Source organism: Hydractinia symbiolongicarpus, chromosome 15, assembly GCF_029227915.1.
Source record: "Hydractinia symbiolongicarpus strain clone_291-10 chromosome 15, HSymV2.1, whole genome shotgun sequence".
In the NCBI taxonomy this organism is placed as follows: Eukaryota; Metazoa; Cnidaria; class Hydrozoa; order Anthoathecata; family Hydractiniidae; genus Hydractinia; species Hydractinia symbiolongicarpus.
Genome location: NC_079889.1, coordinates 3,452,987 through 3,469,569, shown reverse-complemented (window position 1 = coordinate 3,469,569; position 16,583 = coordinate 3,452,987). Strand labels below are relative to the sequence as shown.

Here is a 16,583-nt window from a genome sequence, read left to right as displayed (position 1 = left end):
TGGGTTGATATTTTTGATGTATGACTTGTTTCATTCTTTTCAGTTAGCAATTGCAGATGGTAAGATGGTAGTTACTCTTAGGTTTTATATCTAATGTCAGGTTTTATATCTAATGTCCATTGTTAAACTTCTAACTGCTTTATTTTATACTTTCTTGTTCAGGTAGTTAGTTGATTTTTTGTTTACACTACTGACTATATTCAGTTGCAAAGGTTTTAGTGGAAAATCAGATGTGTGCCAGTCTTAGATCAGATGTGTGCCATACCTTAAGATATTTTTCTGTTATTTAGATCTTGATAAACCTGTAATAAATCCCAATGCCATAACAGTGACTAAAGGTGAAACTGTTTCCGCTGAATGCATTTCAACAGGTCATCCGTATGTAACGTATACCTGGAAACATAAGGGTAAACTTATCTCTAATTCGTCTATACTCACAATCAGTAATGTCCAGTATGCTGACAAGGGAACATACGAATGTTTGGTATCAAATTCTATTAGTAGTGAGATGTCTGCTATGGCCATAACAGTGGAATGTGAGTATGAAACGCAAATCTTTTGTTTCTTCTTGTTAACTTACAAAATTTTATATATCTTACTAGAATCTGTACAGCATCTGGTAAACTGAAATACCTGTGGGTTTTTTTTAATTTTTGACAACGTTCATAGTATTTGTAATGTTTTCAGAATGTATACATTCCTGAACTGTCTATGAGTAACTCTGTGTTTGGCTATAATTTGGTATTTCAGCAAACTGTTAATATCAAACTTTTAAGGTTGAGTTTAGAAAGCATTAGGAAATTATGTCAAGACAAACTTAGATAAGTCAGGGATTTTTATATTGAACATTTAAAACCCTAGTGAATAACTTTTCTCTATTATGTTGTAGACCTGAACCAACCATCTCTCTCAATTGATCAAACATCACAACCCCGGCGAGGACAAGCAGTCATATTGTCATGTAGTGCAGAAGGGAGTGGTGACTTGGTGTACAAGTGGTACTTAAATGGTTTCTTGATTAGTGGAAATACCTATGTGAAATACATTAGTAACGTCCAACTGGATGATCAAGGTCTTTACAAGTGTGTAGTTACAAATAATGCAGGGGAAAAGTCAGCCACAGCTTTGTTGAATGTTACATGTAAGAAATTTATTTTGTTATCTTGTATAATACGTTATGTAGTATTTCTCCATCAACCGTACTATGCAGCATAACATTTTGGCCAATAGAGATTCAATACTTTTTAAGAACATTGTGAGATAAAAACAAGGCCAACTAGATTTTCTGCAAAGCAAAATTCGTTTTCAATTTTTTTGTCACTTGTGGCAAAGATACAAAACGTCTGCTTGGTTTATATTTCAATTTTTCAATGTTTTTTTGCCACACACAACCTGTTGGTTGCCTTCACTAAACTCTACTAGAATGTTTTCCCTTTCTAAAACCATGTTTTCGACTCTTAAAAAGCATTTCTGATATATTATAGACATTGAACCTCCCGTAATCACCAAAAGCAACATATCTCGGTCATCGCAAAATTTAACTTGTCATGCCAGTGGCTATCCTGAACCGACGTATGTATGGAAAGAGAATGATGTGATAGCCTCTAATGAAAGCTTTGTAGTTGTAAATGGCTTGAATACATCACAGATTGCAAGTTTCAAATGCATTGCAAGGAACATTGCTGGTGAATTATCAACTTCGACATCATCAAGCAGTTATTGTAAGCATCCAAAAAAATCCACCATTATTAATTTCTTTGCTACCCAATAATTTTTAATAATCAGAGAATTTTGTATGTCTCTGCATGTAAATGGTTGTCATAATGCGTCTGATTTTTAATGCCTTCTGAGTGACGTTGTTGCTTGAATTGCAAAGACCAAAAAAAAGCTTGAATGTGTTTCATCGAGGTTTTTGAATCATTCACAAAGTTAAATCCAAGTTAGTTTTTTAATTAAATTTAATATTTTAGTTATCAAATTTTCTTTCCACCAAGTTCTCTTCCCCTATAAAATTTCTTTAGCTCTGCTAGATTTTCTACATCTGAAAAGCAAAATGCGGTTTTCGGGATGGTGACCCCCAGGTCCAGTGCTCATGTGTATTGCAGGAACATGCTTAATCTCTGGTCTAATCAATGGTGATAAAAGACCTCGTTATTGTTTAAACAAAAATAGTTAACTGCCAAATCTCTATGTTTAGATTTGAAATTACCAGTCCTAAAAGTTCTACCCCCTGCTGCTCAACGAGAAGGACTCCTTGCAATGTTGATTTGCAAGGCAGATGGCACGTCACCGCTAAGTTATGGATGGTACAAAGATGGCAATCCTCTTTCAGAAACTACTTCCAATCTGATTATAAAAAGCCTGAAGAGAAACGACAGTGGTGCGTATACATGCACAGCAATGAATCCGGTTGGTGTAAAACATTCAATGGATGTTAACCTTGAAGTTCAATGTATGTAGATTTTAATTTTGCTCTCATTTTTCTGACATAAACGTGGCCACTATGGTTAGCCTTGAAATGAAACTGACAACATTTTTTCTGCGCTTGTTAACTCTAATAGCACTTTATGATTTCTTACTTTATTGTAGCTTACTTGAGCCCTTTCAATCAGTGAAACATACTCTATGTTAAAATTGGACAACTGTCTTATAGTTGTAGATTCAACTATGGTTTTTAAACATCAGTGAACGCACTAACTACTTAGCTGACAATCCTCTAATAGCTAACGCTTAACAAAGAGAGATTTTTAAAATATTTGTACATTCTTTAAATATATCCTGTAATGAGTAAATAACCGTTGGCCTGGTGGAAGAGTGTTTGCCACCTGTGAGTGTTTGCCACCTGTGCGGAAGGTCTCAGGTTCAAACCCCGATAGAGTCGTGCCAGAGATTATAAAGGTGTGAATCGATCCTTTCTGCTAACTTGTTTAGTTGAGCGGTTGTTGTGCTTGCATGCCTTCCTCGGCTTTAAATGCACTAGGACTACCTATTAGGAAATAAAAAGGCTTTCCTGGGTAATTGGTAGTAATAATAATAATAATGTATTACACGGCGTCATCATTTTACTAACTTGCTTTTAACTCTATCAGATATGGATCAGCCAGTCATATCAATCCAACCGAAATTGACCAACATTGTGCAGGGAGAAAACGTGAATATAAGTTGTACCACAACCGCCCAGCCAACAGCTACATATCAGTGGATACATAAAAATACCGTGCTGTCCACGTCACAAAATTTACTTGTTACCAATATCCAGGTCACCAATGCAGGTTTATATACTTGTGTGGCTAACAATGGTGTGGAATCATTGAACAGTTCAGTGGATGTGGTTGTGAATTGTAAGTTTTTTTTATTTAATGTATAGAGCCAAAGTTTTGCAATGTTAAACTTTACATAAATTTTACATTAGAACAAAATTATAACTTTCAGTTGTATCATAGATTATTATATATACATATATTAAATGTACATAATTATAGAAAACTGAAACCCCTGGAGTCGGTTCCAAAAAATGTTTTTGATCTCAATTTTTTTTTGGCAACCTGTATTTTTGCAGTTCTAAATTTGGTTTCGAAAAGCAGCAGATTGGTGTGTTTCTGTGGAGTTGTGTTACCAGTACCAGCCAGCCTTTATTTCATAATGAGGCTTGTTGGAATCAGAATTTATAAAAACAACGCATCAGCTTGGTAAATTCACGTTTTTCAGGCATTCCAAAATTTCAGGCCATTTTATTAAAAAAGATACCAACTATTACCCATTTTATTTGTTTAAGGCTATGATTGTGTTTGTTGCTCTAGACATGAACAGACCTTATGTAGAGGTAATATCATCTACGAAATCAATTGAAGGGAACAGTGTAGTTCTGAATTGCCACAGCAACTCATCACTTTCGGTCACGTACGAATGGAAAATAAATGGTGTGATAGATGGGACAACGACAAAACAGTTTGTTCTGATGCATGCTCTGAGATCTGATGCTGGAAGTTATCAATGCGTGACGACCAGTCGTTTAAGTGGTGCAGAGTCACTTCAGTTCTCATTAGATATAACATGTAAGTGGAAATACATGGGTTTTTTATATCAATGGAAATTCCAAAATAAGGCTGAATGATGCTTATGAAAAGTACTTTTTCAGTTACAAAATATGCTTAGGTTATGCTTAATGGAAAAAAAATTATTAAAATATGCTTAGGAACAACACATGGTCAGCCTCAAAATATACTTATTTTGAAAAATAAAAATATTGCGTTTGAATTTTGAACATCAGTAATTACAAATTAAATCTAACTACATATTATAAATTTTACAACATTTTCCAAGGCTTTACATAATGCTTACCAAATTTAAGCCTACGTATACTTATAAATGTCATGCTTTTAAAAAAAAACATGTAATTTAGAAAAAAGGTCCTTTTGAGAAATTTCTTTAATTAACCTTCCCTTTATCTTATTATTATTCCGAATATTTGTACAGGAAGCCACTTCAGTGTTGGAAACACTGTTATCAATGTGGTTCCTGTGCTCGGGATGTATACATTAGGTTTACACCGGTAATACCTACCCAATTTCCCTCACATGGCATTGGTTTACCTGTAGCTGTGGTAAAGGCACTTGCTAACCATGCCCGCGCTGTGGACCGAACCACGGACCTTTTGATTGCGAAGCGAACTCCATAACCACAAGGCCACGCGCCGACAGTTAAATTTATAAAGCTTTATGTAATTAATAAAAATACTTTTTATTAAAAAAAACATGATGAAATTAACACAAAAAGTAAAATTAGTAAAATTTATTCATATAAAATGTTACTGCCTGAAAAAGGTTCAGGCTCAAAATTCCTGATACATAAAGCAGTAACTAATGCTATAATGAACCGTTAGAGAACGGTTGGGATTGGTGACACAGTTACCAGTGCTAAATGGTCATTATGTTAAATCTTAAAGGAATAAAATTTTGCTAGTATTTGTACTTTAATGGTTACCTAAGGGAAATATTTAGCAAATCGATTACAAAAGTAAGAATTAAACTAGGTTGCTTTAGTAACCAATAATGCTTTTTTATGATAACTTAAAAAAACCTAACAATACCTAAACGTTTATATATTTTGATCAAACTTCAGCATTCTTGTAGAAGTAACTATGAAGGTATAAAGATCGTAAAATATATGTATGCCTTTGAGTGCGTCGCTTACATATAGTCGCACGTAGTGTAGAGGTTTTGTCTGTGACTCTCAGTTCTGTGGACCGAAGATCGAACCCAGTTCACTACTAGGCATTATGTCAGCAATGCACAAAGTATATAATTTTTATTTTATTCGCCTTATAACCGCAATAGGACATTGTAACTGCTATCAGTTACTATTAATTGTCTGGGTCTCAATAATAGAACTTCGGCACATACGGCATGTAGTAAACACATATATATGCTCTTTTCTGTATGTTAATTCCACATGTCTGATATCATTTTACTTTTAGATATCGATACGCCAATTGTTACTCTTCCATCAAATCCAATCACCAAAGGAACGAACATCACTCTAACTTGCAGCACACTCTCAAACCCCTCAGCAACATATAGTTGGATTAAAGATGGTATCGTTGCTGCGACAGGACCATCTTTACAGATCACAAATGCAAGCCCTCTTAACCGTGGCGAATACATTTGCGAAGTAAATAATAGTGCTGGCAAAAAGAGTTCCAGTGTCAATATAGATGTTCAATGTAAGTTAACAAAGTTTCATGTTGAATTTAGGTTAAAATAGATCAGCTAATTATAAAGGTCAAAAATTAAATAAACGGGCGTATTTGTTGCGAGCTGGCCCCTCTTGACATATTTTAGGGGTGGGGTTTATCTTTCCCTTGTCAATTTGTAAGTTTTTGATCTTTTTGACCGGTACGGTTACCGTAAATGACGAATTAAGCGCCCCTTGCCCAATAAGCCCCCCTTTTAAATAAACGCCCTGGGGTTAGGGAAAAATTTGTTAATACGCGCCCCTCTCGACTATAGGTTTTATTAAAATAAAATCATTTCAAAAAGGCTGTTTAACTATTTTTGATTCGTCAAATGTCATTTTAAAGTGGGTATATTTTTTCTTGATAGAATTATTGTAATTCTCTTGTTCTTGGTGATGGCCTCAAATTTTGCAGGACCCAACTTCCCGTTAAACTGCCAACTATTCTATTTTTTTTTATAAATAAAAAATTATGAGAATAAAGTTTATAGAATTTGCTTTTTTTTTAAAAAAAAGTAATAAGCGCCTCCTTTTGAGATAAAAATTTAAAAAAGCGCGCTAAATTTGTCATTGACGAAAGTTGTGTTTTGTGTACCATACTCTTCAGAAAAGTAGAGTACGGTCATCATTAGAAAAGCAATGGTCAATAATATTCGTTTAGTTCTTTCTAATGTGTTCGTCAAAAAGAATAAGAGTAAATAATGATAATTATGTGTACATAGATATTCTTAGACTGTAAATTGACGCTACAAGAGTTGTCCGTCTTTTTTAATGAACCAATAAATATTTTTGGGTCATTTAAGCATTAAGTATACCTCTTATGGATAAAACATAAAGGAAAATGAAGAATGTTAATTTTCTAACTTGTCTGATGAATTGATCTAACGTAATATCGCGGTTACGGCAAGCTGGTATTGTCGTTACCTAGGTTGGTTGCAGCATTGTGCAAGATTGAGCGTTGGTGTGATTGACACATGTAAAGCTACTGCAGAAGTGACAAGCTCTGGTGCACAAATGTTGCCTACTTTGATCTCTATAATAATAGCCGTATTTTGTCTGTCTGTCCGCAAGAAAAGCGGTGCAACAGGCACATGAAATAGCGTGTAATTTAAAGACCGGCGACTCCGTAGATTTTTGCGCAGGTTAACGACTAGTTAACGACATATTCGTTAAGAATTCGATTAAAATTTACTTGTATTATATTTGTATTATATTCACATTATTCTTGTTTGTATCCTTGTTTAATTTAGTTTGAATTACTTCTTTTGTTTTTGTCTAGATCTGTTGTTTATTGTAGCGCCTTTTGTATTCCTGTATCTTTCAGGGTTTTTTGTTTTCTTCTGTGTTCCTAAACACAATAATGTTATTCTTGCGAAATTTCAACACATTTTTGTGCATGTGTGTGTATTAATATTGGAGAAGCACATTTTGCATTGAGACTCAATATCACAATTTCTTCAGAAACGTCATGTAGCGAGCTTGCAACAATTTCACTCGCGAAAAGCAAACACGTTTACGGTTTGCTACCGGAACTAAATTTGTTTTATCGATGTTTTTAGACTTGGACGAACCTGTAATTACGTCATATCATACGAACAGAGTTTCAGCAGGAAGCGCAATGGCTTTAACATGCGCAGGTAATGGCACCTCTCCCATCGCATACTCATGGTACAAAAATGGCATCCAGGTATCATCTACCAGTCAATTGAAGATTATTAATGATATTAAAAAACAAGACGGTGGAGAGTATACATGCCAAGTTAGTAATTTGGTAGGAGAGAAGACTTCCAAGCCAATCAATGTCACCGTTATATGTAAGTTTCAATCTACTGATTTTGTAATAAAATTCGCTATTTTAACCCTAGTTGGCTGAGGGTCTATATTTTTTGTTTCCTTTGGGTTCAAGAGCAAGTGAAAATCTCGCAAGTCCTTTCAACATATTTTTTTTTCCTTTGATAAGGTTTAATCCCTACATCATTTTGTTGTGGAACATCCCTTGCGTTGCTTTGTTGTACAACATGTGTTTCCAATGAAGCTGTAACGAAGACTGCTGTAGCAGTCCCTCAACATTGTTCTGTTATTGGGAAACCAACTTAGGTTCTACTGTTTGTCTGTTAATTCGAGAAATGTGTAACTTTCACATCTATACATTTATTTTTTTGAAAAATATAAAGTTTTTTCAAAGAGTAAAGATCTTTTTGTTCTTATGAAAAGTTGGAAGCAATCAAAAAAGTATATTGTAGATTTTTTTGCAATTTACACCAGCTTATACGCTGGTTGTTTTATTCAATTCGCGTAGGCAGAAAAATTTATTTAAATAAGTGTGTATGTGGCATAGGAAATATGACCAGTTGGACATTATGTATATCTCTGCGTATTATGTACAAGGATTAAGGTTATTGTTACTATGCATAATAACCAGTTAATACACATAATTCCCAAATTTATCAAATTCCCGGAAATATATATAGTTTCCCTAAAAAAGATGCTTAGAGAACTTTTCAAGTATTTTTACATTAGTTTAACCTACAAGGTTCAACTTGTTTTTTCACTGAGGATAAGAGTTAAGATTAAATCACCATTCTAAGTCAGGTACCAGCCAAGCCAATGTAGTATTATTTGTTAAATCGGTGAATTCTTTCTTTCATTCCATCTAAAACCTTTTTCCGCTGCATTATCCAGCGACAATACGGCCACGTTTTACTATATTTAGATCTGGAAACACCAGTTATTTCCAAAACAACAAATGGAAATTTAATGAATTTAACTTGCACGACACGTGGTGACCCGCCCCCAACGTATGTGTGGTATGAGAATGAGGCGCGAATTTCCAACAAATCACATCTTGTGATTGAAAACAATTCGTCGCGCAGTAAAGTGTACAAATGTCAAGTGGAAAATACTGTTGGAGTTCGTACTGCAACATTAAGTGTCGCTGAGGACGGTAAGCTATGTTGTATTTACCAGTTCTGTAGGAAGCAAATTATTTTTGAAAGGGTTTACATTTACTGTCTCGAGAGACCAAAAAACCACAGTTTTGGGGGGTGGGGGATGAGGGTAGGTGTAATTAAGCACCTCTAGATTGGTGGAAATTGCAATTGGTTTTAAAAGGGCAAGAAAGATACGGCATTGTTTTCTTATGTTCTTGTATTACTAAGGTGGGGCAGGGTAGGTGGGATTTAACCCCCTTAGGCTTCTTATAGCACTGTTTGTGTTCTTCCTTATGTACACCCCTTTTCTAAGCAATACTCTCTCTTTATGCGCATGTGCATACTGCTTCTTTTTGTCACCGCTGGCAACATTTTGTAATGTAAAGTTCAAAGTCCAGGCATGAAATAGTGATTTTCTGGTACAAAAGGTGCCATTTAATCATACAGAATTTTGTTATTAAACTTTTTTTCTTTTCAGTTTTAAATGTTCCGGTTTTAACCGTGGTACCAACTTTGAATCCTAGTGAAGGAGGCTGCATCATGCTCTCCTGCACAGTAGATGGCACAACGCCAATCACTTACCAGTGGTATAAGAAGGACGTGCTAGTAAATGATGCAAAGGAGAGTGTTTTGATATTCGAAACGCTCCAGCGTGATGCTGCTGGGGATTATAAATGTTCAGCTTCGAATAGTGCCGGTACAAAGTTCTCTGCGAAGAAGAGCATTACTGTTAACTGTAAGCATTTTTATATATTTTTAGAATATTTAGATTTTTTTTCTCGATACGTCCAATGATTTCTTCTTCATGGGGTGTTTCCTTATCCAGAAATTTTCTTTTTTCGCGAAATTTCGTGGCGTATATTTCGTGGAAATTTATTTATAATCAAAATTAAGAAACAGGGTCGTCACGCCTCCAAAACTTCTCAATTCTTCTTAGATTTGTAAAAGTAGATTTATTAGCAACTTTCTCCTCAATTCTCCTCAATTCAAATGTTACAACCTGCCACGTGTTTATCTTCCCAATGCATAGCAATGCTTCATGAGTACAGCAATCATTTGTTCTTTTGATAGTATCACCTTTAAAACTCTATTCATAAATTTTTAGAAAAAAAAATAAAAATGGCCTCAAATTTTCTCATTTTTTGTATGAAAAAAACCGTCATCTCAAAAAGAAGTTGAAAATTGTTCTTAAAAGTCTTTGAATTAGAGCGGCACACCTTTTATTGCTTCTAAAAAATGCTTATAAAAAAAACAAGTATTGGCTTTGAAGTTCATAAGATCTTTATAAAATTATGAAACTGGTATAAACAGAAAATTAGTGTTTACCATTTCCCGGAAATTTAATTTCATAAATAACAGGCTTCCTTATGAAATTCGTGAACTTGTGTGGACGTAGTCAGCAGCCCCAGCATAATTTTTCTTACTACCAGGAAATCGAATTACTTAAGGTGGAAAAAATTACGCTGTGTCTCAAACGATTTTGATACTGACCGCGCTTTTTTATTGATTTTTTTTATTGTTCTATTCTATTTGTTCACTCACCTAAACAAATATAGTAAATTATTATATTATTTGAGAGGATGTGACCACGCCGCTTTTGTGCTCATTGGTTGATTGTAATTCGCTGTTTGCTATGAGCTGGATTTGAATTTTATGGATTTGCTGTGACATTTGTTTGCATCTAAGCTTTCCTTTGAGAGAAACTGAATTTGATATCCTCGAAAAAAGCTTAGTTAACTACAATCGTGGACAAAAATATTGAGACTAAGGCAGTTTTTTACTTATTATCCAAATATGGACAAAAGAGTCCAATTGTCAATACTCTACAGCCGGCAGGCTGCAAAGTCGCTACTTTTGCACACAAGCAGGCCAGGCAGAGAGTGTTAAAAAGTTGCTGGTCGCATTCTTTAGCACGCCCACACACTTACATAATTCACGTCGGGGACCACGAAGATCCCGAAATTCGTGATTAATGGCCTTGCTAACGTCAGCAACAAATAGCACATTTTAAAAACTTCGTACTTACCAAATAACCTAAGATCCGAAGTTCTAGGTCCACTTTGAACATTGACAAGTGAATTTTGACAAGTTCAAGATGTGTGAATCTAACATAGAATGAGCCTACGCAATTACTTGTGGTGGTGAACTTCGAAATTCGCTGTCTTGTCCCAACATATTGTGACCACGATTGTAGGCTAGTGTGAACGCGAATATTTCGCACAATAAAGTAGTGCAGAGTAAAGATTATTATATTTTCATGATGTTTATAAAACCTGCTTGTAATTAAGTTGTTCACGGTCGCAACTTCCAGCGGTTATTATCCGGGCATGCTCATTAAATTGTATTTGGCGCCCCTGTTTTAGTAGCTTGGAAGTTAAGGTTAAGTCGACTACTACGAACTTACAGAAAGGCAACTTGCTTAACAACCAATAAAAAATCAGAAATCGCTACCATCTTTAATGTTATGGAAATTGACCATATTAAGGGCAAAAAATGGGTCGAGTTAACGAATATTCGAGTTATGCAAAGATCGAGTTAAGCAGGGTTTTCCATAAGAAAGTATTAACAAAAGTTCAAGGGACCCAAGAAAATGGTTCGTGATAATGAAAGTTCGAGTTATCCGGTGTCCGAGTTACCGGGAGTTAACTGTAATATATAATCGTTTAAAGTCTCTAGCATTTTTTTTTTAACTTTTTTAGATCTGGACTCTCCAACAGTGAATACCAGTGCATTGACTGTCAGTAAAGGTGAAGACATCGTTGTTTCCTGTTCTGCAATTGGAACGCCAACCTTTATTGATTACGCTTGGACGAAAGATGGTAACACCGTAGTGAACAATTCTTTACTTGTGGTACGTAACGCCAAAATTAAAGATGGCGGCAAGTATACATGCCATGCGAGAAGCTCAGTTGGCGAGAAAACTGTAAAAGTTGTTGTCACTGTGAGGTGTAAGTTAAAATTGGAGTATGTACACTTTGTTTTTAAGTAAGATGCAGGTTACTCATTGTGCTCCCTATGTTTTTATTTCATTTTTATTTTATTCTTTAGAGATAACTTCAGGGAAAATCTTTTTAAAAAAATGTAGAAAAGACTTTTTCTTCCTTTATGTATACCAATATCGATTCTTCTGATAGATTTGGCTATACCAATACTAACCTCTTCATCAAACAACAGAACGAAGGAGGGTGATACATTCCTTTTGATGTGTAAGGGAGATGGAACGGCGCCTTTGTCATACGCGTGGCGGAAAGATAATTTTAGCATAGCAAGTGTGACCGGGTACTTGACTATCGAAAATGCGCGACGAGATGATGCTGGGGTTTATACATGCGTTGTGACTAATTCTGTTGGTGACAAAATTTCAAATCAACTAAAAGTGGACATATTGTGTAAGTTGTTTTTATTGTTACGAGATTTTAGACTGCTGATGGTAGCTCCCATATGTAATAGGTGTCCACTTACATCTTTTAATTGAAAACTTTATCAAAATAACTCGTAAGTTGTCATTGCGCATGCGTTGGATGTTTTTCTAGAGAAAGAAAAAATATTTTTTCTGCAAAATAATGTAGTGGAGATTTGTTCTACTTTTGTTGCATTTGGCGCGAATTTTTTTATATTCCAATCGCTACGGAAGAAACTTTTCAGTCGATGTGCTATTTCACTAGTAAAATTTTCTGGTAGTGGAGTTAACTTTTTTTAAAGGCGTGTTACTGATTTTCCACGACCTTTTTTTAACTGGAAATGACCTTGATAGCGAATACTTCTAAACGTTTCGCTATTCATTCCTTTTTTTATACAGACATGAACGACCCTGTCATCTCTCCATTGACGAGCACGTATTCCAAAAATGACGTCTTAAATGTGACGTGCGTCGCAACTGCAAATAACGTCATCTCTTATGAATGGAAGAAAGGAGGGAAATTAATCTCAACCAATCAAAGATTGATCATCCCTTCGTTAGATGTGTCAAATGACGGGACATACGAATGTCATGTTGATAATGGTGTCCTGAAAAAGACGACATCGCTCTCTGTGCTTGTTCAATGTAGGATTTCGTTATTTTATGTTGTGCTTTTTTATTGCTCGTAGCATTTTTTTAACTGGCTAACAACTTTGAGGACATTTCAAATTTCTGTTTACTATACTTTGTTGGGCGTTTACATTGTTTCTAGGGGTCCCGCAGCTTAACAACTGCTATTTGACTCTTCAAGCTTGTTCTTAAGAACATGATTTTTGTTTTTGATTTAAGTAGAGGGATTAAAATTTCGATATAAGTAGAGGGTAGATATATAGATATAAGTAGATTGGACAGGTGCAAAAAGTTTTTTAAAAATCGGAGCTAAAAGCAAGAATGAGCAAACATACACTTGAGTGTATGTTTGATCATTGCTAGTGTTATCCCAAAATTTCTGTTGATCATTGCTAGCTTTATCCCAAAATTTCTGTTGATCATTGCTAGCCTTATCCCAAAATTTCTGTTGATCATTGCTAGCCTTATCCCAAAATTTCTGTTGATCATTGCTAGCCTTATCCCAAAATTTCTGTTGATCATTGCTAGCCTTATCCCAAAATTTCTGTTGATCATTGCTAGCCTTATCCCAAAATTTCTGTTGATCATTGCTAGCCTTATCCCAAAATTTCTGTTGATCATTGCTAGCCTTATCCCAAAATTTCTTTTTCTTACAAAAAACAAACAAACGAACAAATAAGAACGTGTAGTCGATTTATCTCGATTTATTTCGATTTATTTCGATTTATCTCGATTTATCTTAATTTTCGTCATAGATTTATCTCAACCACGTCTTTCCATCTCCCCTGAGAATATGACGAAAGTTGGAGATGCTGTGGTGTTTCAGTGCGATGTTTCTGGTTCTTCTCTCATTACATACACTTGGTATAAGAACTCTGTCCAACTTTCGTGGACGCAGTCCAAACACATCATTAACAACATTCAAAAAGATGACACTGCTTTATACCTTTGCAAAACATCAAACATGGCTGGCACGAAGTCTTCAAATGAAGTCCAATTATCAGTTCAGTGTATGTATATTTTACTATTTATTTAATTTTTGCTTAACTATTTCTTATCCGCTGATAACAATTGTTTAATTTTATTTTTAATTAAATAATTTTTGTGAACGTGACGGAAGTATGTCTGTGAGAATTTTATTGTGAACTTTAACAATATTGCCCGATATGCGTAACAGGGTTTGTCTGACAAAAGGGCCGTCATAAAAAAGTCAGCCGTTTAAAAGGACCGCCGTAAACCGCCCTGTGTTACAAGGGCCATCGTAATAGTGACCTCCTGTTACGAAGGCCGTCGTATAAGGAACGGTCTTAAAACGATCTGCTTAAAAGGAGTTAATCTGTTTACGTTATTTCAAAATAAAATCTTGGGGAAGAAACATAGACAGTAGTACTTTTAAGGGTACCAGTGAGAAACCATTGTTTTTTTACTTGCATTTGTACGCCCTTGTCGCCACCATGTCAGTAAAGGTGACTGTGTTCTTTATCGATTTCGAGTAAAAAATGAAAAAAAAAACAGTGAAAAAAGATGAAATGTTCTATTATTTTCCCAGCGAATAAGGTTGATCTTATGGTGTAAACCAGGCTTAATTATAAGGACTAAAGTTGTTGACAAGTTCGAATTTTATTTTGGTTTAGAATACCACCTTTTAGTGTAGAAGGGACTATAGACACAAAGAAGGTTTAGTGCACAGCAATGACTTTTTTTCTCTTTTATTTAGATCTGAACAAGCCAAGCATCCACAAAAAAAACACTTCCGATACTTCTCTCGAATTATCCTGCTCTTTTACTGGTTCACCTATGCCGTCCGTTGCGTGGTATAAAGATGGCGTTAAAATTTCCGACAGTGCTAATCTGACTGTTAACGACGTGAGGGAAAACGACACGTCGGTCTATAAATGTGTCGTGACCAATTTAGTTGGCTCGCTTACGGCGACGACGTCGACCTCGAAAGATTGTAAGTCGAGTAGTTAACACTGTTTTTTACTTTTTACTAGAGCAGTATATTTAGCCAGCCTATTAGAATCGGGAGTTCCGCTTGTTTTTATTGAAAGTCTTTCTCTTATTTTAGTCTTGCTCAGCCCAACTATAGTTATAAAAAAATCTGCAAGCATCAACGAAGGAGACTCTGTTGTTTTTATCTGTCAAGTTGATGGAACACGCCCGATCACGTATACTTGGTTTAAACACGGCCGAATTGTCGGCAACACGTCTGATATGATGATCTTAAACAACGTTAGTAAGGCCGACCAGGCTGGTTATGTATGCCAGGTTGGCAATGCAGCAGGTGTAAAATCGTCAAAGACGGTACAGCTAACTGTTCTATGTGAGTATAAACGACCAATAAAAGTTATTTGGAGATAGAGTGGGAAGAATATTTAGTGCTGTTTATGTGCACTTTTTTCTTTTTTTAAGTTAAAAATATTCTCATGCTATATCGCTTTTCTTTTGTCTCTCTGTTATTAACTCGCTACCATTTTAGACTTGGATACGCCAAAGATTACCAAGAACGAGACTTTTACAGGCGATCTACACTCTGTGTTGTTAGATTGTACTGGTAATGGCGCGCCAACTCCTCAAATACATTGGATGAAAGATGGCGCACGATTTTCAATCCAATCTACAGTTCTTATTTTAAACAAGAATCAGAGTTATTCTGGCGAGTATAGTTGTATGGCGAGTAATCCTGTCGGTTTAAAGAGTGCGAGCGTTGACGTTAAGTTGTACTGTGAGTATTATGGTTTGCATTTCTTGCTTGCTCCAACTTGTCGAACTTATCCTCATATGAAGCAGGCTGCGAAACATGCCGTAATCTTCATCTTTAGTGACGTACATAAAAAATTCAATTAGAGCGGTGAATATTTTTTTATCAGTTTGCACTTGTTTGGTTCCTTCTGAAATCTATTAACGAAGTAATGACCTTTGCTGCTTCTATATTCTTCCAAAATTGGATCAAAGTATTTTATTTTTTCGATTATCACTTATAAATTTCAGATATCCTGCACATTTTTAATCAGCGTGTTAGGCTGAAACTATGAAACTTAATTTTCTAAAATTCTTAATTCGAGTCTGTATCACATAATTCATGTCAATAATCTTCTCGTTTTCACCCCTAAAATGTTAAATTACAAAATATCTAGTCAGCTTGTATTTGGCAATGTTGCTTTGCTGTTTGTTTAAGCATACCTTGGTTAATTCTCCATAAAAATGTTAAAAACGTCGGTCGTGCGAATACTTTTTATTTTTATCTTAAAATCATTGTTTTAATTTTAGACTTAAATGAGCCTGCTATTGCGTCGACTCCATCAAAAAACCACAAGGAAGGAGATTATGTTATTTTAGAATGTTCTGTTCTTGGCACAAATCCGCTCTCCTACAAGTGGTTTAAAGATAGTCAAGTAATGACGGGCGAAGTAGAACGAACTACCACGTTAAAAAATGTTTCCGTCTGGACAAACGGAAATTACTCATGTGAAGTAGGGAATATTTTGACGACCAAGTATTCGATGCCATTTGAAATCAGTGTTGCTTGTAAGTTTTTTGATTCCATAAATGAATGACTAAATAAATTTTTTGGCTTAATGAAGAAATAAATGAATAAATTAATGGATAAATGAATGAATGATGAATGAATGAATTATCCATAATTTACATATCTGATTTTGTCGCTTAAAAATTGCGATGAAATTTTAAGAATTTTTACATTGTCAATAAACCTCTCTTCGCTCGACAAATATGTTTTTAGAACATGTTCTCAATGTAGATGTGCTCCCACTGGTTGGGGATAATATAAAGATAGGGCGTTGTTCTGCAGAGGGTGAAGAGCTTATTGAAAGGAGAAGGCGTAATCAAATTGTCTCTTCTTTGGCATCACAAAACATGCTATTTCTTTT

The 16,583-nt window shown here is 35.1% G+C and overlaps 1 protein-coding gene across 4 annotated transcripts in view; it reads left to right on the top strand.

Annotated features, from left to right (window-relative positions):
• The window catches only part of LOC130629313 (hemicentin-1-like), a 55,399-nt gene that overhangs the window by 30,090 nt on the left and 8,726 nt on the right, over positions 1 to 16,583 (top strand). For all 4 annotated transcript variants that reach the window (XM_057442476.1, XM_057442474.1, XM_057442475.1 and 1 more), the window contains 18 exons: positions 291 to 536; positions 890 to 1,141; positions 1,485 to 1,721; positions 2,198 to 2,452; positions 3,090 to 3,341; positions 3,801 to 4,055; positions 5,477 to 5,722; positions 7,293 to 7,547; positions 8,447 to 8,677; positions 9,142 to 9,399; positions 11,363 to 11,611; positions 11,798 to 12,052; positions 12,463 to 12,708; positions 13,449 to 13,703; positions 14,411 to 14,647; positions 14,762 to 15,016; positions 15,173 to 15,418; positions 15,964 to 16,221. In XM_057442476.1, coding sequence (XP_057298459.1) covers positions 291 to 536; positions 890 to 1,141; positions 1,485 to 1,721; positions 2,198 to 2,452; positions 3,090 to 3,341; positions 3,801 to 4,055; positions 5,477 to 5,722; positions 7,293 to 7,547; positions 8,447 to 8,677; positions 9,142 to 9,399; positions 11,363 to 11,611; positions 11,798 to 12,052; positions 12,463 to 12,708; positions 13,449 to 13,703; positions 14,411 to 14,647; positions 14,762 to 15,016; positions 15,173 to 15,418; positions 15,964 to 16,221 — 4,488 coding nt within the window. The remainder of the gene's footprint in view (positions 1 to 290; positions 537 to 889; positions 1,142 to 1,484; positions 1,722 to 2,197; positions 2,453 to 3,089; positions 3,342 to 3,800; positions 4,056 to 5,476; positions 5,723 to 7,292; positions 7,548 to 8,446; positions 8,678 to 9,141; positions 9,400 to 11,362; positions 11,612 to 11,797; positions 12,053 to 12,462; positions 12,709 to 13,448; positions 13,704 to 14,410; positions 14,648 to 14,761; positions 15,017 to 15,172; positions 15,419 to 15,963; positions 16,222 to 16,583) is intronic.